General features: G+C 44.5%; 1 protein-coding gene across 8 annotated transcripts in view; it reads right to left on the bottom strand.

Moving 5' to 3' along the window:
- The window catches only part of LPIN2 (lipin 2), a 397,530-nt gene that overhangs the window by 257,044 nt on the left and 116,165 nt on the right, over positions 1 to 24,321 (bottom strand). For all 8 annotated transcript variants that reach the window (XM_029591076.1, XM_029591075.1, XM_029591073.1 and 5 more), the window contains one exon: positions 20,741 to 21,048. In XM_029591076.1, the coding sequence (XP_029446936.1) occupies positions 20,741 to 21,048 (308 nt within the window). The remainder of the gene's footprint in view (positions 1 to 20,740; positions 21,049 to 24,321) is intronic.

The following is a 24,321-nucleotide window of genomic DNA, read 5'->3' as shown; positions in this document are numbered from 1 at the left end:
GCAGACACTCATCCTGACAATACTGAGCTAAGGGGAAGGGTATGTGAAGGAGTAAAAAAGAACACTCCCTCAGACTACCTTAAAGGACCAGGCATAGCTGTCTCACTTGGTCCTCCTTAAAACATAAACACACAGGAAATCCTGAGTGAAGGGAGGAGCCCCTCACCAGAGTTTAAGAACTTAGGGCCTAGAAAGTTTCAGCAGGCAAGAAGCCACTGTATGAGAAAATCTGCTATGTTTAAGGACTGTGTGTGTACCTGAAGTTAAAGTGAGCTGTATCATTTGTTCATTTTACTTTATTCTCCACTGTAAATCGATTGCACAAACGGGAAACAACCAGAATCTGTCTCCTTATTCTTTGATTGTTTCCAAGCCACTATTGCCAAGTTTTCACATATACCAAGGGCTGCAACTTTATTAATTGTTAGCATTTGATGCAGATAAAAATGTTCCAAAAGGAATTCTCTAAATATCAGAATTTTTTTTTTTTTAAAGACTTTAAGATAAAAATGTTTCCTGATGCTGCCTGTAGTACTCAGAAAAAAGTTTTTGATACATTAAGGGCTAAGTTGCTGCAGCTAAGTACTACCTTTCTGTTGTAGTATTTGTGCAAGTGTACTAAAAACTTTAAAGGAGTGAAATATGTGATTTTTGATCTGTCATATTTGTCTATATTTTATCTGTCAAAACTCTACTAAACAGTCCTTCGATTTCAAATCTGCACAATATAGTCACCACTGTTAAGTAACCTGCCTAGACCTTATAGAAATTTAGCCTCTGACAAACTACCCATTTTTCTTGCATTTGTGGTCTAATTTTTAAAGAATACTAGATGTTAAATCTTTAGTTTCTTGAATTATTTTATTTATGAGCTTTATATACTTGTTTAAGTATTCTGATATAAAAATAAAGAATCATGCAGCTGTGCCCTATCATGACCTGGCCAGTCGCTTATACTTGGTCAATCCTCCTTGTTACTGTTATTACACAAACGGTGCAACGGAGCGCACTATTAACCCGCCATTGGATGCGCGTTTTCGACGCACTAGCGTTACCCCTTATTCAGTAAGGGGCCGAAAACACGTGTCCAATTCCCCGAACCTAATAGCGCCCTCAACATGCATGTTGATGGCCCTATTAGGTATTCCCGCGCGATTCAGAAAACAAAATGTGCAGCCAAGCCGCACATTTTGCTTTCAGAAATTAGCGCCTACCCAAAGGTAGGCGCTAATTTCTTCGGGCACCGGGAAAGTGCACAGAAAAGCAGTAAAAACTGCTTTTCTGTGCACCCTCCAATTTAATATCATGGCGATATTAAGTCGGAGGTCCCGAAGGGTAAAAAAAAAAAAAAGTTTTTTTTTTTTTTTTTTTAAGTCTGCCCGCGACTGTCGGGTCGAAAACCGGATGCTCAATTTTGCCGGCGCCCGGTTTCCATGGCTGTCAGCGGGCTCGAGAACAGACGCTGGCAAAGTTGAGCTTCGGCTGTCAAACCTGCTGACAGCCGCCACTTCGGTCCAAAAGGAGGCACTAGGGACGCGCTAGTGTCTCTAGCACCTCCTTTTGCCTGTTTTTACCGCTGGGCCTCATTTAAATACAGACTCGCGTGCACAGGAGAGTGGCCTGTTCACCTGCTCTTCCGCAGACTTTATTGTATCGGCCCAAAAGTGAGTAGCCCCCATCTTAAACTGCAGGTCTCAGTACTTTGTGTACTGGAACTGCAGAAGGCTCTTTTGGAGTCTTGATATATTTAAGCACTCTGGAAAATTCTTCTGACTGTTTTAGGTCTTCCTTCATGGGAAGAGAGATCAAATCATCCATCTTTTGAATAGAAGCTGGATAAGAGTGTGCCTCCAGTGGGAGGAAAGGGAGGGGGCCTATTGCTCCTTTCCATCTCCAGATATGGTTTCAGAGGTCTTCCTGAAGTTCTGGAAGGAAATTAGCAGAAACAGAAGCATAGGATTCAGAATCTGAATCTTGGATATGAATTGAAGTAGATCTAGCCTAAAAAGATTGTTGCCTTTCCTTCTCTTCTTGTGATCTTTGAAAATGCAGAATTGGAGATGAAGGGACATTTTGCTGAGAAATTCTTCCAAGGACAGGTAAATGTTTATTTATTTAGATGTTTTAGATACTGTCATTCCAACATAAGATCATAATGGTTTACAAATTCATCGCTTGGTTTCTGGGTCAACATTCCCATTTTAGGTCAGCATTCATATTCTGGGTTAATACAAACAGCTAATACACAGTCGCCAAATTGATGGAGAAAATTGTCAACAAGCTAGTTGGTCTATAAGTATGGTGTGTTTTACCGTGTCAAATGCAGCGGACAGATCCTATTAAACACAGGATACTCTATACCGTGTCAAACGCAGCGGACAGATCCTATTAAACGCAGGATACTCTATAAGGTACTCACAATCGTCCACAAAGCGACATACAAACTAGCCCCGATCATGTTAAGCTCTCAACTTCAACCGCACACATCTTTCTAGACCAATTAGAAACGCATACAAAGGAACACTGCAGGCCCCACAAGTAAAATCATCGTTGAGAAAACGAGCACTATCTTCAGCAGGCCCCCACCAGTGGAACGCGCTCCCCCCAGATCTAAGACTAGAACCCAGCCACCAAGAGTTCAAAAAAAAAAAAACTGAAGACCTGGCTTTTCCAACAAGCCTTCCCAAACTCTCAAAGCTACTTAGACGGGAGGACTTCCTAAATACTAGTTATCCCCAAATCATGAATAACACACCAAGTCTTATTATCATGTCTTTGCAACTGTACAACAATCTCTGAATCCAAAAGTTCACCGCAATTTTATTGTATTTCTATTGTAGCCTTAATATGTCATTATTTCTATGTTAAATAGTTTAACTGTATATATAATATTTATTTATTACTATGTTAAATTGTCATTGGTTATATTGTTCCAACTGTTCTATGGTTCCATGTAAAGCCCCTTTCTCTCTTGGGCAGTTCATCGTTTTATGTAAACCGGAGTGATTTGTAGTTCTTACAAGAACTTCGGTCTATAAAAATTAAAAAAAAAAAAAAAAAATAATAATAATAATAATAATAATAATAAATATTCATGCATTATCTAGTTTCGTGCCTTATCTAGTTTCTTACAGTTATGAATTCTAATTCTAGGTCAACACATCATCATCAAGTATGCATTAAGGTGTTAATTCATTTCATTGTAATATGTGCCAAACTCATGATGTAGTCTTTTACATTTTGTATCATTCAATTCTTTTTACTCAACTTACTAATATTGTTTAAAGATCTGATTGTGACGTGGTCAATTTATTGGCCTTTATGTTAGATTATAAGCTTTTCTAAAGAGCCATGTTTTCAGTTCCCATTTGAAACTCTTTCCTTCTGTTGTCAGACATAGTGATTCTGGGAGAGAGTTCCATAACTTGGGGCCCGCTATGGAAAACATGCAGTCTCTTATTTGCGTTAAGTGTGTGCTCCATGTTGTAGGCATTTTTAGAAGTCCTTTGTCTTGCGATCTTAGGGCTCTCTGTAGCGTGTATAGATGAAGAGTCACTCCTAATAGGCTTGGGTTAATGTTGCTGATATTAAAAATTAGAGTCAATACTTTATAGATAATTCTGTATTGTACAGGATGCCAGTGCAGTGCTATCAGCGAGGGGGTGATGTGGTCAAATTTCCTTGTACCTAGAAGCAGTCTGGCTGAGGCGTTTTGTTGTAGTCGTAAAGATTTTATGAGTCCTGAGGGTAGGCCTAGTAATAGGGAATTGCAGTAATCTATTTTGGAAAATATTAGTAATTTTAGGACAGTGTGGAAGTCCTGTATTGTAACAGTTTCAGTCGATGTAATATTCGAAGCTTGGAGTATCCTGTATTCCTAGGTCTTATACCTGGTCTGAGAGAATAATGTTAAAGTTTCCTAGCTCTAAGATTAGCGGTTTGATTATTGGGGAATTTCTCCTCAACCATACAATTTCAGAGTTTTTTGTTTTTTTTTAGTTTAGTGTTAATTTCAGCCGAGTTAGTCTTTGTTGTATTGCCTTAATGTATATGTTGACAGTGTTGAGGTAGTTTTTTTTCAAATGATTTGTCAAATGGGATGTAGACTTGTATGACTGCCTAAAGGAAGAATTTGATTCCTAGTTCCGCTAGTAATGCGCATAGTAGCAGCAAGTAAATGTTGAATAAAGGAGCCGAGAGTGCTGATCCCTGGGGAATACCTGTATGGACTGAGAAGGTGTCAGATATGTGACTGTCCATTTTACTTGGAATGATCTGTTTGCTAGTAAGGACGAGAATCATTTGATAACAGTTCCATCTATTCCAATTTTTCTCAGCTGGTAGCATAGCAGGGTGTGGTCTACTGTGCAAAGGCTGCTGTTAAGTCAATTAGTACCAGGATATAGGATTCATCTTTATCAAATCCCTGAAGAACAGGGTTAGTTAGTGAAATGAGAGAGGTTTCAGCAGAGCAAAGTTTTCTGAAAACAAATTCCTTTATATAGCTCCTTATAAAACCATGCCACATCTTTTGAACAAATGCTTGGCTATTTTTGTCCAGAGAGAAAATTGCCAAAGAGATGTCAGATTCAGGTACTAAACCTGACAGGACATGCCTTTTCCCCATTGAAGTAATCTGCTTCAATATTTTTGGCACCAATGTTAATGGCAGTATGGTAAGCAGAATGGGTTGGCACAGAGGACGTTGATGTCAATTATTCTGAAGCCTTCTGGGCTATAAATGTTTTCTTTATATGTGGCAATGTTTTATGCTCTGATTTATGCCTTGCAGGAGCCACCTTCTTGTCTCAATGGGTACAGGAATAAGAGGAGCTTTTACTTCTCTATCTGGGAGACTCTGGTTTCTTTTTATGAGGCTCTGGTCTACTCACAGATGTGACTGTTTTCCCCTCTGGGGAAGAAGTCTCATAAAACAATTTGAGTTGCCTATCACAGGCCTCACAGTTCGAGGTATCGTGCACAGTTCCCAAGCACCTAAGGCAAATTTTATTAAGATCTGCAGTAGCCATTTTGTGGCTTAAATGATGTTTGACCAACATGGCTGGTAACACAAAAAAATTCTTTTTGGAGGAGACTCGAAAGGAAAATAAACAAACAAAACTGAAAACTTAGGAAGATTAAGAGAAAAATGGCTGAAAAAACAAACTAGGCAAAACACTGTGGGCAGTTAAAGCACACAAAGTCCAGTCATGGTAGCAGCAGAAAAGAGACTGAGTAGACTCATGCAGGACTGGTGCAAGGGAACTCCTACACATAATTAGAAACACTCCTTTCTGAGCACTGACAGCACATATCAGCGCCAGCAGTGTAGGATTACATCACACACTATTTGTCCTGCTTGTCCACTGAGAATGGCAATATTTGAAATAGAAAGAAAATAATTCCAGCCTCAATCATAAATGTTAAATAACCATATTTTTTGGAAATGCAATCAACTCTGGGTACACACACACACACCTCCAGTCATTGTAGAAACTTTAAATCACACTCCTACTTCTTGGAAGTAAAGTCAATATGAATATAAAACTATTTGTTGTTGGAAGTCACACATGCATACATAATCTTTCCGGTTCCCTGTTCTTCGACATGTTTCTTATGTTTTCTGGGAGTGCATTAAGCAAGGGATCCACTTTCAAACTAACCTCTTCACAACAAACCCTTATATAAGAAGCAGCAGCCTGTTCTCTAAAAGTCCAGGACTTCTTATACAGTATTTGTTACAGCAGTCAAATTGTACATATTGCTGACTCTCTCTGCTTGGATGCTGTAAAACTGCATCAGTGCTGGTGCATGACCAATATAAATGTATTATTACAGCTTTGTCAATTCAAAGTATATTCAAGGCAATACAGGAAGCAGCAGTATTGCATGGGATATCGGACAGTCAAAAATGTATTGCAATTTTCAATAAAAACATGAACATAGCATTACTAATGCAGCCAAGTGAAGCCATTCCTCTTCATTTTTCAATTGTAATTTTCAAAACCATTACAGGCAAATAATGGAGTGGAGGAGTAGTGGGCTAAAAACTTACCCCTAGATTCATCAAAATGCGTTAGTAATGCATTGAGAATGCCCACTATAAGAAAAAGGGGCATATTTAGGGAAATTTTAGAATTACCACACCACACGATAACATACCGCTTTGCATCGGTAGTATCGCGTGGTGTGGTAAATTCCGCGATAACTCCTATTTTTGCATCTTGGAGAGAGAGAGAGAGATAGAGAGAGCGAGACTTATCTACAAGGCCTTCATATTAGTCAAGTATTTACATCTCAATAGGACGTCCATCTAATAGCTTGAGGTGAGGTGTTTGTTTAGGGGCTAGTTTCTCATGTAGAGTGAGGCATACGAACAGCACAGTACACCTTGTGAAGATTTGACATCATTTGGAGCGAGGAAAGTGTCACAAAGATGCCATTTCTTCTATGTTCTCTCACCCTAGCTTGATGGACTCTATAACAGGGTACCATAAAGTTAGGACGAGATAAAAAAATTTCATCTTTGTGAGACTTTCCTCACTCCAAATTTCAAAATCTTCACCAAGGTGTACTGTGCTGCTCGTACGTCTCACTCTACATGAGAAACTGGCGTCTAAACCCTAAACCACCTACACCTCACCTCGAGCTATTAGATGGCTCTCCAATTGAGATTTAGCGCAGTTGCTTACCAGCAATAGGTGTTCTCCTAGGACAGCAGGATGTTAGTCCTCACATGTGGGTGACATTATCCGATGGAGCTCGGCACGGAAAATGTTTGTCAAAGTTTCTAGAAGCTTTGACAGCAACACTGAGCATATGCCCAGCATGCTGCTATCCACACGCCATGTGAGGTCCCCTCTTCAGTCTTGTAACACAGAAAATTATGAGCGAAAAAATAAAAACAAACCAGAAGGAGAACCCAACTCCATGGGGAGGCGGGCAGGATTCCTGACAGTCTAACATCTTGCTGTCCTAGAAACATCTGTTATGGGTAAAGTAACTGCGCTTTCTCCTAGTACAAGCAGGATGCTAATCCTCACATGTGGTTGAATACCAAGCTCCAGACCGTCCCTGTGAACGGAAAGACCAACAGTGACTGAACAAGATGCCACCGGGCCAAAACACACTGCCGGCGTGCATGTCAGCAGGGGACTGTCTGGTTCCCAGTAGGAAAGCACGGAAGAGTTGGGTCAAGTCTGGGAACAGGTTGCACGGGAGGAAGGATTGACCAAAGGCACTGTCCTGCTGCCACCTTTTGTCAAGCAGGTAGTAGGCGCAAATGGTGTGAAGAGGAACTCCCAGGTTGCGGTCCAGCAGATTTCGACAAACCGGGCCACACGATAAATGCACACAGTTGTCACCATATCCCACACAGAATGGGATGGCCTGCCTGTGCATAGAGGGCAATGCAATCCGCCAGCCAGTTTGGCATCAAACCGGTGGCGGATGGGTAAGTGGGTAAGCAGACAGTGGGTCTGCTTACCCACTGTCACTACCAGCCTGTTGGCATCAAAAGACACAAAGAGCTAGGTAGAATGTCTGCGACCTTGCAGTGTGATCCAGGTAGAAAGCCAAGGCCCTTTTATAGTCCAAGGTATAAAAAGCCCGTTCCCCCAGGTGGGAATGTGGCCTCAGAAAGGCAGGTGGGAAGAACGAAGGACTGATTGAGGTGGAAATCAGTCATGACCTTGGCAGAAACTTAGGATGCGTATGCAAGACCACATGATCGTGAAGAATTTGTATAGGTGCGTACGTGCTAACGCCTGAAGCTCACTGATCCTACGAGCCAAAGTGATCGCCACCAGGAGTATAAACTTTCCAGGTGAGGAACTTCAGGTCGCAGGACTGCAGCAGCTCAAAAGGTCGCATGAGCTGTATTAGGACAATGTTGAGGTACCAAGATGCAACTGGAGGCCGCAGAGGGGGGTTTCAGCTGGAGGAGGCCCTGCATGAAACGGTCCAGTAAGGGTTGGACCGAAACGGGCATGCCAGCAACACCTCGATGGTACGAGCTGACAGTGCTGAGGTGAACCCTGACTGAGCTGGTCTGAAGCCCAGACTCGGACAGATGCCACTGGAGAAACTACGCGCTCAATATCCAAGACGGGGGGGGGGGGCGGGGGGGGGGCAGGCGCCCAGAGGTTCGGATGGCACAGAGTGCCCTGATTCTACAAGATGAGGTCGGGCGCAGTCTTCAGCTGGATGGGTGCCCGCACTGACAGGTCCTGCTGAAGGGGATACCAGATCTCTGGTGTGGCCAAGTAGGCGCCACGAGTATCCTGGTCCCCCTGTCCTGCTGAAGCTTCAGCAGGGTCCTCAGGAGGAGTGGTTGGGGGGGGGGGGTACACATACAGCAGGTCTGAACCCCAGTGGAGGGAGAAAGCATCACAGGCCGGATGGCTGTCCCCCAACGCTAGGGAGCAATACCTGTTCACCTTGTGGTTGCTTGGAGAGGCAAATAGATCCACATCCAGTGTACCCCATCGGCTAAATAGCTCTGCCGCCACCTCCAAGTTGAGGGACCACTTGTGTGGCTGGAAGGAGCAGCTCAAGCGGTCTGGTCCAGCACATTGAGGTGGCCAGCAGGTAGGTCGCTCGTAGTGACCTTACCTGGGAAAGGGCCTAGGATCAGAACATGTACTGCCTCGTGGCAGAGAGGGAACAAACCCGTGCCGCCCTGCTTGTTGATATACCACATTAGCAACCTGGTTGTCAGTCTGAATTAGGACGACCTTGCACAACAGGCCTCTGAATGCCCACAGAGCGTACCAAATCGCTCGAAGCTCCAGGAAGTTTATCTGAGAACAGGCTTCGGAGGCATCCAGAGACCCTGTGTGTGGATACCTTTCACATGGGCTCCCCAGCCCTGAGGCGAAGCATCAGTGGTGAGAATCACCTGGGGCGGAGAGAGTTGGAAGGGAAGTCCTTTCTCCAGGGTGGTGAGATGTTACCACCAGGTGTTGCGCCTGGTCGCAGACGGCTGCGCCCTCTGTTGCTTACCTTTTTTTCTGCCTGACTCCGTTCATCTTGGGAAGATGGCTGCCTCCGCTTCTCTACGCCAACCCCTCCAGCATTCCCAGTCCGGCATGGGCAATTGCGTTCGCCATCTTTCTCCCTGGATCACCTGCGCATGCATGCGCAGTCCCGTCCTTTACGTGCGTTATGGCAGGAACCTTGGGGCCATCCCCACCGCATGACATCACCAGCTCAGGATATTTAAACTCATTTCACAATTCCAGCTACGAGTTAGCAAGGAATCCTCCATGCTGATCTTTCCTCGTTACCAGACGCTCTCGCTCTGTGTACTCTCGCTCCAGGACAACTTAGGTACCCGCTCCACGGGGGCCTTGCCTTGCTCCTATTTACCCCTTCAGGGTTGCCTACCTATTACCAGGACGCCTACGCTACCAGCTTTTCGGGGCCTTGCTAGTCTGAGACCTCCGCTCCTCAGGGCTCTCTCCTACTACAACTACCAGCATCAGAGAGTACTGCCGCTCCAGTTCTGTCTTTGCTTGTCTCATCTCTGTCTCCATAGATTCTCGATCTACCCTGCACTGCAGGCCCGATAAGACTGTGGAACTGCCATTCCATTTTGCTACATATAGATGGAACATTGTCATCTGGTTCTCTTCTCCTAGCTGGAATCCTCACCCGATCCTCGGGTTACCATCTACGTTGCAGTACAATAAAGATATATCTCTGTGTCCATCTCTGCCTAGAGCTAGCCTATCACTGAAAGTCCCCACAGGGCTCTGCCCTGTGGGAGGTGCCATCTCTTACAGCGACCAAGGGCCCACGCTTCAATGTCCAAAGTACAACAGATTGCTAACTCCATGGACCCGGCACACCTGGCAGCCTTACAGGCCATTCCTGGCCTGGCCCAGCGGATTACAGAGCAACAGAAACCAGTTGAACGCCCGACTGAATACGCCGAAGGTTCCAGAGAAAGATTCTTCTCCTCAAGTGGTTGAAGTTCGCACCACTGTACCACTACCAGCTCCTACACGCTTCTCTGGTGATGCCCAGATGTGCAGGGTTTTTTTCTAACCAGTGCTGTATGCACTTTTCGTTGCAACCGAACTACTTTCCCAATGCGGTTTCCAAGACTACGTATATCCTATCACTACTCAATGGAAGAACCCTGGCCTGGGCTTCACCTCTCTGGGAATGCAGCGACCCTGTTTTGAATGATCTGACTAACTTCTTGAACCTGTTCAAATCAGTCTCTGATGATCCAGCATGTCAGATCATCGCAAGGTCTACTTTTCTTCACCTTCAACAAGGAAGCAAGCCTTTACCAGACTGTTATTGAATTCAAGACACTAGCATCTGAACTTCATTCTCTATGTGCTATATTTTTAGAGGACCTCAACACTCGTATAAAAGACGAACTAGCAGCTCCTGACTTGCTTGACACTCTGGAATCTCTCATTGATCTAGCTGGGAGAATTGATCGCTGGATACGCGACCGGGCTCAAGAAGCCAAGTGTCACAAGAAGCACCCTATGGGAGGTAATCGCCCTCGAGCCATGCATACGATTTCAGCCCAATCTTCTGCGCCCAGTGAAGAAGAGGAACCTATGCAGCTAGGATGCAGTCACCTGACTTCTAAAGAGAGACGTTTTCACATGTACTGCGGCCAATCCGGCCATGCTGTCCAGACCTGCCCTATCTGTCCAGGAAAAAGCCAGACCTGCTGGAGGACTCCTCCTAGGTCTAACTGCACCTTCTCCTCCATTATCTCTCCCCGTCTCTCTCATGACCGGAGGCCTTGAATTATCTACACTCGCACTCATGGACTCAGGTGCGGGAGGGAACTTTAAGCTAAAAAGAATTGCAGACCATCTGCAAATTCCTACTACACCCATAGCTACCCCTCTACTGCTGTCTTCTATACATGGAAAACCATTTCCAGGGGAGGTATCGCTTACCACGCAGCCCATATGCCTTCGCACTGGGACCTTACACAATGAGAACATCTCTTTCTTGCTCCTTGAGAAGGCTATTCACCCCGTGGTACTCGGCCTACCATGGCTACAGGAACACACACCTCAGTTCAATTGGACCACCATGGAGCTCTCTGAGTGGGGTCCTGGCTGCCATGATCGTTGTTTAGCAAATGTTTCACCGCTGGCCTGCATGACAACTCCCTCATTACCAGGTTTACCTCCGCAATATGCGTCTTCTCCGGACATCTTCTCCAAACAAGCAGATGTGTTACCTCCACACAGGACCTTTGATTGTGCGATAAATCTCAAGCCTAATTCGGAGCCTTCCAAGGGAAGGGTATACTCCCTCTCAATAACAGAGACTGAGGCCATGTCGGCCTATATCCAAGAAAACCTGCAAAAGGGATTTATTAGACCTTCTAAGTCCCCGGCTGGAGCGGGGTTCTTTTTTGTTGGAAAGAAAGTCGGATCTCTTCGCCCCTGTATCAATTACAGAGGTCTCAATGAAATCACCATCAAGGATCACTACCCTTTACCATTGATAACCAAGCTGTTTGACAGACTCCAGGGGGCCAAGGTGTTTACTAAGCTGGACTTAAAAGGGGCCTACAACTTGGTCCGAATCCATCACGGAGATGAGTGGAAGACAGCTTTTAACACCCGTGATGGACACTTCGAATACTTAGTCATGCCTTTTAGATTGTGCAATGCACCAGCGGTGTTCCAGAATATGATGAATGATATTCTGCGAGATTTACTGTACCAGTGCATGGTGGTATATTTAGATGACATCCTGATTTTCTCTCAGGACCCCAGACTCACCAGGCTGATGTGATAAAGGTACTACAAAGGCTACGTGACAATCGCCTTTATGCGAAGCTCGAGAAGTGTGCTTTTCATCAGGAGTCAGTGCCATTTCTGGGGTACATTGTTTCCAAGTATGGTTTCCAGATGGACCCTCAAAAGCTGAAAAGCATTCAAGAGTGGCCCCAACCCACTGGCTTAAAAGCCTTAAGCTGTTTCCTCGGCTTCACAAACTAATACCGTACCTTCATCAAGCACTACTCTACCTTAACAGCACCATTCACGGCCATGACCAGAAAAGGAGCTGATCCATCGTGATGATCTGCTGAGACTGTTGCAGCCTTCCAAACTCTCAAAGAAGCCTTCCAAACTAAGCCTGGTCTTCGCCACCCCAATCCTCAGCATCCTTTCATCGTCGAGGTCGACCCCTCCGACGATGGCGTGGGAGCAGTACTAAGCCAATATAGTGATGCCAATGTTCTCCATCCCTGCTCTTTCTTCTCACGACTATTCTCGCCCGCTGAGAATTATGAAATTGGAGATACGTATCCAGATGTTGACCAAACTTAGCTTGCATTCTAACCCCTCAGCCCTATCACCATCCCCTCCTATCTGCCTCTCCTCTTTCTCCCCTTATCTTCCCCCCCCAAGCAAAGTCTCCAATATACAGTGTTTCTTCCCCCTAGCAAAGACTACTAAATACTGTGTTATTAGTTCCCCTCCTCCACCCTTAGCTTATCCTTCCCTGTCCCTCCCTTCTATCCCTTTCACTGACACCAATGGTCTGGGTACCTACCAGCCTACCTGTACATATTGTCTATTGTTAATTTATATTTTTTTTCAAATATCCACCTTTACATATATTGTTTATTGTTAATTTATCTTTCGAACGTTCCTATAAAATCTCTCTTTCTCTATCCTTCCTACTGTTGTCCTCTCTCCTCCTTCATTGCTGCTCCCCCTTCCCCGTTTATTGTATTTCACTCTCTTGTTAATTTGTTACAAAGTAAACCGGCATGATGTTCCGACGAATGTCGGTATATAAAAATCAACAAAAAGAATTGCTAGCTATAAAATTGGCCTTTGAAGAATGGGGTCCATGGCTGGAAGGTGCGCAGCAACAAATAACTGTATATACCGATCATGAAAATTTAAATTATCTACGACATGCTCAACGCCTTAATCATCGGCAAGCGAGGTAGTCATCGTTTTTCAATCGCTTTGACTTTTTACTGAAATACCGTCCTGCTGAGAAGAATGTCAGAACAGTCGCTCTTTCGTGCTCATTCTCTACGGTGGACATAGCCGATGAGCCTTGTCACATCAGTCCAGAGAAGGTGGTCTTAGTGGCCACGCCCACCGTCCCTGCTGGAAAAACAGTGGTGCCACTGGGAATGAGGAAGAAATTACTAAAGTGAGCACACGACTCCCGTCTGGCCGGCCATCCCGGGCAAGAACATACTTTGGCTATGTTCCAACGTTTCTACTGGTGGCCTACCATGAAGACTGATATCCAAAGCCTACGTGGCTTCCTGTGCCACCTGCGCTAGACAAAAACCTCCTGCTGGACGCCCCTGGGGTCTCCTCCAACCTCTGCCTGTACTAGAGGAACCTTGGACACACATCGCGACCAATGGTGGACTTACCCCTTTCTGCCGGAAACAATATGATCTGGGTGACCGATTGGTTTTTGAAAATGGCACATTTTGTGGCCCTGCCAGGATTACCATCCGCTGCAGAACTGGATAAATTATTCGTGAAACACATCTTTTATCTCCACGGCATGCCCAAACACATTCTGTCTGATATAGGCATCCAGTTTACCGCAAGCTTCTGGAGAGCTCTGTGTCGGAAGTTCGATATTGCATTGGATCTGACATCGGCCTATCACCCACAGTCCAATGGTCAAACAGAGCAAATGAATTGGACACAAACAATTTTTATGCTCATATGTGAATACTAGACAAAGTGACTGGGCAGAATTACTTCCTTGGGCCGAATTCGCCCTAAACTCACATCCAGCTGCTGCGATGGGATCAACACCCTTTCAAGTGGTGTATGGCCACCAACCATTACCTCCATTACCCCTGTACCACTCTCCATGACATCTCCAGCAGCTCAAGCCACTGCAATGGAATTACAATTGTGGAAACAGACCAAAGAACTACTCCTCAAGGCAGGAGAAAGAGCCAAGAAGACTTACGATGCTCACCACAGGAAGGCTCCCCAATTTCAGCCTGGGGATAAAGTATGGCTTAGTACAAAGTTCCTCCGCTTAAAGCTCCGCGGTACGTCTGACCTTTTGCTGTCCTCCGACGCCTTGGTAATTTGACTTACAGTTTGAAGCTACCACCATCCATGAAAATTCATAATGCCTTTCAAGTGGCCCTACTGAAACCTCTCGTACTGCCTGAATTTCCACAGTAAAGCTCCGGAACCCACGCCGCTTGATGCAGAAGAAGATATTGCATATATGGTTGATGACATCCTGGATGTATGCAAGAGAGGTAAACGATGGAGTACCTTATCTCCTGGGAAGGATACGGACCGGAGGAGAGCTCCTGGGAGCCCATGGCCTATATCCTGGATAATGATATGCTCCCATTGCATCCTCGTAAATTGAAACCCCCGGGGGGGGGGGGGGGGGGCCTTGGAAGGGGGTGGTACTGTTGCGCCCGGTCGCAGACGGCTGCGCCCTCTGTTGCTTACCTTTTTTCTGCCCGACACCATTCATCTTGGGAAGATGGCTGCCTTCGCTTCTCTACGCCAACTCCTCCAGCATTCCCAGACCGGCATGGGCAATTGCGTTCGCTATCTTTCTCCCGGGATCACCTAGGGCATGAGCGCACACCCCATCCTTTACGTGCGTCATGGCAGGAACCTCAGGGGCGTCTCCACCGCATGACGTCACTAGCTCAGGATATTTAAACCCATTTCACAATTCCAGCTACAACTTAGCAAGGAATCCTCCATGCTGATTTCTCCTTGTTATCAGATGCTCCCGCTGGACGACTTAGGTACCCACTCCACGGGGGCCTTGCCTCGCTCTTTACCCTCTGGGGTTATCTGCTACCAACAAGGACGCCTAAGGTACCCGCTCCTCGGGGGCCTTGCCTTGCTCCTAATTACCCTTCTGGGTTCCCTATTACCAGGACGCCTACGGTACCCGCTTCTCGGGGCCTTGCTCGTCTGAGACCTCCGCTCCTCGGAGCTCTCTCCTACTACAACTACCAGCATCAGAGTGAGTACTGCCGCTCCAGTTCTGTCTTTGCGTGTCTCATCTCTCTCTCCATAGATTCTTGATCTACCCTGCACTGCGGGCCTGGTGACTGTGGAACTGCCATTCCACTCTGTTACATACAGACGGAACATTATCATCTGGTTCCCCTCTCCTAGCTGGAATCCTCACCTGATCCTCGGGTTACCATCTACGTTGCAGTACAATAAAGATATATCTCTGTGTCCATCAGTTTTTTCTTGCAAATCTGTTCCTGTGCTGAGAGCTAGCCTATCGCTGCAAGTCCCCACATGGCTCCGCCCTGTGGGAGGTGTCATCTCTTACAGCAACCAAGGGCCCACACTTCAATGTCCAAAGGACACCACCAGGACAGAGACACTCAGAGGGTCTATGACGGGTGCCTCGAGATCCTGGGAAGCCTCTGCCACTGGGACCATAGGGTCCATTGGGCCCTCCTCATTCAGAGGCAGGCCAGAGGAGTCGCATGGATGGAGGCCGCCATGTGGCCCACAGCAGGTGGAGCAGAAGGTGAGCTGGCACCCTCCAGCTGTTCCAGGCAAGGGAAGCCAGTGAGGCAAGGGTGACCGCACTTGAACTTTTCTCTTATGAGAAATGTGTTCAATACACAGAGGTCGAGAATGGGGCGTAAGCCGCCATTCCATTTTGGAATGAGAAAATACCTCAAAAGGAACCCTCGGCCTTGCTGATGGCGAGGGACCAGTTCCACTGCGCCTGCCACAAGGAGGGCAGCGAGCTCCATCTGAAGTATTACCTGATGGGCGGACAAACCCCAGCATGGACACGGGGGGGGGGGGGGGGGGGGAAGTCTCTGGGAGTCAACTGAAGTTTAGACAATACTCCCTGGCAAATGATAGTAAGGACCCAATGGTCCGACTTGATCTTTTCCCAGCAACGGGCAAAGCTCAAGAGCCTGCCTCCGACCAGGGGATCAGACATCAGGGGTACATTCAACTGATCTTTGCTCCCTTGCCGCCAGTCAAAAGCCCGAAGCGGGGGCTTGCTGGGGGGCCGGCTGGGGTCTAGGTGCTCGCTGTTGGCGAGGATGGCCCCTGGAACCCGTGCGTGGTGTATGAGCCCAGAAGGCGGGAGGATAATACTTCCTGTGCAGATAAAAGGGCTTCCAGGAGCCCGGTCTGGAGGATTTCTTGGCCGAGGATGGGCCTTCACAGACGCACTAACGGACAGCTGTTGAAGGGTCAGACTTGACTTTAGTGCCAGGAAAAATAGTGGAAAGTGTTCTAAGCATCAAAATCACAGAACATATAGAAAGACATGTTTTAATGGAACAAAGTCAGCATGGTTTTAACCAAGGCAAGTCTTGCCTCACAAATCTGCTTCACTTTTATGAAGGAGTTAATAAACATGTGGATAAAGGTGAACTGGTAGATGTAGTGTCCTTGGATTTTCAGAAGGCGTTTGATAAAGTTCCTCATGAGAGGCTTCTAGGAAAAGTAAAGAGTCATGGTATAGGTGGCGATGTCCTTTCGTGGATTACAAACTGGCTAAAAGACAGGAAACAGAGTGCAGTATTAAATGGACAATTTTCTCAGTGGAAGGGAGTGGGCAGTGGAGTGCCTCAGGGATCTGTATTAGGACCCTTACTTTTCATAAGAACATAAGAACATAAGAAAATGCCATACTGGGTCAGACCAAGGGTCCATCAAGCCCAGCATCCTGTTTCCAACAGTGGCCAATCCAGGCCATAAGAACCTGGCAAGTACCCAAAAACTAAGTCTATTCCATGTAACCATTGCTAATGGCAGTGGCTATTCTCTAAGTGAACTTAATAGCAGGTAATGGACTTCTCCTCCAAGAACTTATCCAATCCTTTTTTAAACACAGCTATACTAACTGCACTAACCACATTCTCTGGCAACAAATTCCAGAGTTTAATTGTGCGTTGAGTAAAAAAAGAACTTTCTCCGATTAGTTTTAAATGTGCCCCATGCTAACTTCATGGAGTGTCCCCTAGTCCTTCTACTATCCGAAAGAGTAAATAACCGATTCACATCTACCCGTTCTAGACCTCTCATGATTTTAAACACCTCTATCATATCCCCCCTCAGTCGTCTCTTCTCCAAGCTGAAAAGTCCTAACCTCTTTAGTCTTTCCTCATAGGGGAGTTGTTCCATTCCCCTTATCATTTTGGTAGCCCTTCTCTGTACCTTCTCCATCGCAAGTATATCTTTTTTGAGATGCGGCGACCAGAATTGTACACAGTATTCAAGGTGCGGTCTCACCATGGAGCGATACAGAGGCATTATGACATTTTCCGTTTTATTCATCATTCCTTTTCTAATAATTCCCAACATTCTGTTTGCTTTTTTGACTGCCGCAGCACACTGAACCGACGATTTCAATGTGTTATCCACTATGACACCTAGATCTCTTTCTTGGGTTGTAGCACCTAATATGGAACCCAACATCGTGTAATTATAGCATGGGTTATTTTTCCATAAATGCATCACCTTGCACTTATCCACATTAAATTTCATCTGCCATTTGGATGCCCAATTTTCCAGTCTCACAAGGTCTTCCTGCAATTTATCACAATCTGCTTGTGATTTAACTACTCTGCACAATTTTGTGTCATCTGCAAATTTGATTATCTCACTCGTCGTATTTCTTTCCAGATCATTTATAAATATATTGAACAGTAAGGGTCCCAATACAGATCCCTGAGGCACTCCACTGTCCACTCCCTTCCACTGAGAAAATTGCCCATTTAATCCTACTCTCTGTTTTCTGTCTTTTAGCCAGTTTGCAATCCACGAAAGGACATCGCCACCTATCCCATGACTTTTTACTTTTTCTAGAAGCCTCTCATGAGGAACTTTGTCAAACGCTTTCTGAAAATCCAAGTATACTATATCTACCGGTTCACCTTTATCCACATGTTTATTAACTCCTTCAAAAAAGTGAAGCAGATTTGTGAGGCAAGACTTGCCCTGGGTAAAGCCATGCTGACTTTGTTCCATTAAACCATGTCTTTCTATATGTTCTGTGATTTTGATGTTTAGAACACTTTCCACTATTTTTCCTGGCACTGAAGTCAGGCTAACCGGTCTGTAGTTTCCCGGATCGCCCCTGGAGCCCTTTTTAAATATTGGGGTTACATTTGCTATCCTCCAGTCTTCAGGTACAATGGATGATTTTAATGATAAGTTACAAATTTTTACTAATAGGTCTGAAATTTCATTTTTTAGTTCCTTCAGAACTCTGGGGTGTATAACCATCCGGTCCAGGTGATTTACTACTCTTCAGTTTGTCAATCAGGCCTACCACATCTTCTAGGTTCACCGTGATTTGATTCAGTCCATCTGAATCATTACCCATGAAAACCTTCTCCATTACGGGTACCTCCCCAACATCCTCTTCAGTAAACACCGAAGCAAAGAAATCATTTAATCTTTTCGCGATGGCCTTATCTTCTCTAAGTGCCCCTTTAACCCCTCGATCATCTAACGGTCCAACTGACTCCCTCACAGGCTTTCTGCTTCGGATATATTTAAAAAAGTTTTTACTGTGAGTTTTTGCCTCTACAGCCAACTTCTTTTCAAATTCTCTCTTATATATTTATATTTATATATTTATAAATGATCTGGAGAGAAATACAAACAAGTGAGGTAATCAAATTTGCAGATGATACAAAATTGTTCAGAGTAGTTAAATCACAAGCAGATTGTGATAAATTGCAGGAAGAGACCTTGTCAGACTGGAAAATAGAATCCGAGGCCCTGTTGGGAGTAGGGCACTGCTTCGATTGCTCTGGATTGAAGGAGGAGGGAGACTTCCTGGTCAGAGGCAGGATATGGGGCCTGCTCTACCCGATTGGCCCACATTTTAACAATGTCTTTGGAAAGAGACTGGGATAGAGAGGCCTCGTTTTCCCCCTTTAAATCTGTGAGGGACCAGGTATGGGGGCCTAATCCACCTTCAATCCCACCAAAGGAGAGAGCTCTGTGAATGGGACCTGCAGGGCAGGGTAAAGTCCAGAGGGCAGACGAGCTGGGGAGCATAAGAGAGTGTAAGCCCAGCTGGGTTCAGGAGGCCTCTGCGTCTCCAGAAGAGGCAGCCCCAGTAAAATTATCCTGACCAATCAGAAGGGAGTGAGTGTACACTGTCCAGAGGGAAGGCAGTCTACAAATCTCATGTGAATCCTGCTCAAGTAGGGAGTCCACTGCTAAAGTGCTGTGTTTGCGTGAAAATTGCATTTGAAAAGGCTGGAGTCTGTGTGGCTTTGTGCCTCCAGCCTGGGAAATACAACTCTGTTTCCCACAGTCATATACCAAGTCCGAAGAGCAAAGACTGTGGTAAAGTGTAATTAAAAAAAAAGAAATCTCAGCAGGAGCTTAGCCTCATGTTGGCCGTCAGGCTCAGAGCATAATTGGAAGTTAAGGAGGTTCTTCTTATAACCTTGTAAATCTCTGCAATTTTTACAGCACGACTGGCTGTTTAGAATTATATGCAGCCTCCACTACCATATTTTTCGCTCCATAAGACGCACTTTTTTCCCCCAAAAGTGGGGAGAAAATGTATGTGCGTCTTATGGAGCGAATATAAAAAACAAAACAAAAAAAAAACAAAACCTAGAAATCTAACAAACCCCCCCCCCCCACCACCCTCAAGACCTGCCAACTTTATTTACTGCAACCCCCAACCCTCCTGACCCCCCCAAGACCTGCCAAAAGTCCCTGGTGGTCCAGCGGGGGTCCAGGAGCGATCTCCTGGACTTGGGACGTTGGCTGCCAGTAATCAAAATGGCGCCGACAGCCCTTTGCCCTTACTATGTCATTGGGGCCGACCAATGGCAGCGGTAGCCCCTGTGACATAGTAAGGGCAAAGGGCCGTTGGTGCCATTTTGATTACTGGCAGCCGACAGCCCAAGTCCAGGAGATTGCTCCCGGACCGCTCCTGGACCCCCGCTGGACCACCAGGGACTTTTGGCAGGACTTGGGGGGGGGGGGGGGGGGGGGTGTCAGAAGGGTGGGGAGTTGTAGTAAATTAATTTGGCAGGTCTTGGGGGGGGTTATTAATTTAAAGGGTTCGGATTGGGGGGGGGGTTTCCCAGAGAAAGATAAAAGTTTTCTGATCTGGGGAGTGGACCGAAATGGCCCTCCCCAGACCCGAAAACAAAATGGGGAGAAAAGAAAATGTTATGAATTCCCCTAATTTGCTCCATAAGACGCACAGACGCCCGGGGACAGAGCCGGTTTAGCACAAAAAATTTTTTTTTTAAAATTTTCCCCCTCTGAATCCTAGGTGCGTCTTATGGTCAGGTGGGTCTTATGGAGCGAAAAATATGGTATATCTTTTCTCTCACACAGCTTCCCATGGCTGAAAATGCAGTCATTTTCTGATGGGCCACTAGGTGTCATATTAACTCTGTCTTAAGGGGGCTCAAACTCCAGGTCTCTAAGGTGGCTGGCAAATCTGGATATCAGGGGAAAAAAAAAATGTGTTTGTGGGCCAAGACGACCATAGTTAGAAATCCACTATCATTGGTTTATAACCATAAATTTTATTTTTATAAACTGCACATTCTATTCTGCACCAGAGAAGAATTTAGGAGCTGTTATATTTATCTTCTTTTAAAAATGACTTTTTTAAATAATGAAAATAAATTGAAAACAAATATGCACCCCCCCCCCCCAACCACCCTGATTTCCATAGTTAGTAAGAGACACTTTCCTGTGAACCAAAACCACACATTTTTAATCCTTACCTCGTAGGCTGAATGGCCTTTTCTTCATCAGAGCTTATTTCAATTTCAAATATCTCATCAGCCCCAGTGGAAGAGACCAAATCTTCCCTCTTGCTATCTTGCTTGTGTTTCTTTCTTCTTCGTTTTTTCTTCTTCACAGAGCCTACCGCTGTGGACAAGGCAGTCTCATTCTCCATGGTGTACAAGACTTCAGAGTTTAGCCCTTTCCTTTTATCTGCAATTGGCTTCTGCAGGAGAAATTCACGGCTCTTAAAAAACTGTTCATCCATGGGTATGGGGGAAGTAGCCAGATATGCAGGGACTCGTTCCTAAAAAAAACAAAAAAAAACCACAAATAGAATAAAGGAATGGCACAATGGAATGCTTGGCTTTTAAAAACAAATGTCAATAAATGGTATCTCTGACCACAGAACATATCTGTTGCACCTATAATTCTACAGTTGCCCACCATTGAAGGCGATGCATATTTCAGAATCTTCTCCTGAGTAGCAGAGTGCCAGGCTGGAAGCATATAAGTAAGGGATTGAACACTTTAGCAGAGTTAGCAAGAAGCTCTGATGCTGATGTAATAAGCCCTGTGTTAAGGCAGTGTGCTGAAATTCTGCAGTGTTTTGGGTTTTTTTTCCACTCATGGTAAAAAAAAAAAATTAAATTCCAGATGCAGTAAGTAAATTCTTTGTTAATGCACTGGGAGTCAAAAATATGCATGCAATCCTGAGGACTACTGGCATATCATCTATGCCATGAAGGATGAAGGTATCTGCAGGTTAAACTGTCTCCTGCATCCCAATGGATACCTGGCTGATACCAACCAAGTATTCATGGCAACATCACTTTTTGGTCCTTCAATGTCAGTTCTTCCTATCATTGTGAAGCAGATTTCACCAAATGTTGGATTGTTCACCTAATAGGGAACATGTGCTGGGTTTAGATGGTCACAAGACAGTAGGGTAAGTTTTACCCTACTGCTGTATTGTGGCAGTATTCCTCAGGATTTCACACACATTCTTAATTCCCAATGCATTAACAAAGCATTTACTTACTGCATCTGTGGAGTTTCATTTATTTTATTTTAACCAGGAAATTATGCTCTTGTTGCTATCCCTTTATAATGTAGAGTGACAGAATTACAGGCTCTGGTATCATATTGACCATAACTGCATTTTTTTCACAACAGGGTGGTTCTGTGTACTAATCCTACTCACCTTCTAAACGTGGTGTCTGCTTTTCACATCAGCTTGATGGTGCAAGAACACTCTGGCATACTAAAGAGTATGCCAGGGTGTTCTTGCACCATCAAGCTTCTCAACTGTTCACCTTCTTTGATCCCAATAGATTGGATAAAGGCAGTTATGCACTGAATGGTTTAGAGATTACAGACTCTAAAAGCTTGCCAAGTGAAACCCATTGTGATTTCAGTGGCTCATCTCAGGGTCACTTCCATTCAGGACATATGCAAAGCTGCTATTTGGTTGTCAATTCACACATTTACATCCCACTACTGTTTAAACAATTTGTCTCAAAGAGACAGTAACTCCAGCAGCCACAACCATGTCACCACCCCGACTGCACTCACCGCCCCCCCCCCCACCCCATACATTTAAGATAGCACAAAAAAACAATTAGCATACACATCTGCAAACTACACAATTGAAACATAAGTATTAGGTGGGTGAAAAGACTGCAGCTTTATTGATCAGCAGATATAAACTTTAAACACCTGTACCCGAGCAGACCCACAACTGGGTTACCCCCTGTTGCCAGCTGTAAAACAAGCAAGGCGGCAATCTTATTGGGCCCCCTGCCTTAGCCCCAAGCAAGGGGCCAAACTTTCGAAGTGTACAGATGCCCCGCCATTAGCTGTAAGGCACCAGCCTGGTGCTGTCTTTATCGTGATGCACCCCTTCACTACGTCAAACCCCGAACACCAGCTTGGGAACCTGCCATTGGCATTAATTAGGGTGAGCCCTTGCCTCATGCCCCCACCACCATATATATAGCTGCAGCAATCACCTCAAACTTTAAATAGCTCTTCTAATGCCTCCTGCAAATCATTATTGAACAAGTAATATTCTTTTTTTTTTTCAATTTTTTATTGCATTTACAATAAGATATCCATAATTACATCTTTGTGATATCTGTCAAGAAAATGGGCATTTACAATTCTTTTACAAAGAAAATCTCAAAGGAAAATACCTAATATGCCTCATACACAAACAGGTAGTTGGGGGGCAACCTTATAAAGAACAATTAACTATGAAATATATAATAAGAAAATTGTTTAAGGTGAGTAAACATATACCCCAATATTACTTTTTGCCTAAACATTCAGAGTTTACTAGGTGTGCGAGTCTAAAAAGACCCGTAATTGTGAAGCTTCAAAAAAAGATATTTAACATCCCTCAACTTGATGTTACATTTACATGGATACTGTAACATGAAGTTAGCCCCTTTAGATTTAACCTCATCTCACATTGACAAGAATTTTTTTCTCCGGAGTTAAGAGCATAAGAACATGCCATACTAGGTCAAACCAAGGGTCCATCAAACCCAGCATCCTGTTTCCAATAGTGGTCAATCCAGGCCATAAGAACCTGGCAAGAACCCAAAAACTAAGTCTATTCCATGTTACTGTTGCTAGTAATAGCAGTGGCTATTTTCTAAGTCAACTTAATTAATAGCAGGTAATGGACTTCTCCAAGACCTTATCCAATCCATTTTTAAACACAGCTATACTAACTGCACTAGCCACATCCTTTGGCAACAAATTCCAGAGTTTAATTGTGTGCTGAGTGAAAAGAACTTTCTCCGATTAGTTTTAAATGTGCCACATGCTAACTTCATGGAGTGCCCCCTAGTCTTTCTATTATCTGAAAAAGTAAATAACCGCTTCACATCTACCTGTTCTAGACCTCTCACGATTTTAAACACCTCTATCATATCGCCCCTCAGCCGTCTCTTCTCCAAGCTGAAAAGTCCTAACCTCTTTAGTCACATCTGAATAAATCCCAAATTTCTGTCTGTAAAACTCTTACTCACGATTACGAAAAAAGAATCGTAGAATGGTGTTTCGATCAGAGAGAAATGCAAATGTAACCAATAAAGTTCCACGTTCCAATATTTGAGTCAGATTTAATGAGGCTTCTTCTGGAATATTATTCAAAGCTAAGCCCTCAGACATAGGTAGATAATACATTTTTGTAATCACCGGCATAATAGATTCAGGCAGTTTCAAAACCTGTAATAGATAGTTTTTAAACAAATCCATAACAAGTAAAGACTTAATAATAAGAAAATTTACCACATGGAGAATACAACTCAGAGTATTTTCAATGTTTTCCAACCTTTTAACTGTTATTGAATCTGACTGAACCATATTAGATTGTATTTTTTCAAATTCAGTAAACTTTGATTCCAAAGCATTTAACTTAGTCCCGCACTGAGAGAATTCTCATTGGCAAAAACTTTTATATTTGTTTCCACAAACACTTTTGTGAGGTTGAGAACAGATGTTTCCAATGATTTAATAGCCTGCCAAAGAACTTCCAATGTTATTACAGAGGGTTTAGTGAATTCCAAGT

Source organism: Rhinatrema bivittatum, chromosome 2 (genome assembly GCF_901001135.1).
Source record: "Rhinatrema bivittatum chromosome 2, aRhiBiv1.1, whole genome shotgun sequence".
In the NCBI taxonomy this organism is placed as follows: domain Eukaryota; kingdom Metazoa; phylum Chordata; class Amphibia; order Gymnophiona; family Rhinatrematidae; genus Rhinatrema; species Rhinatrema bivittatum.
The sequence above is the reverse complement of the archived record's forward strand: the minus strand, read 5'-3'. Positions and strand labels throughout refer to the sequence as shown.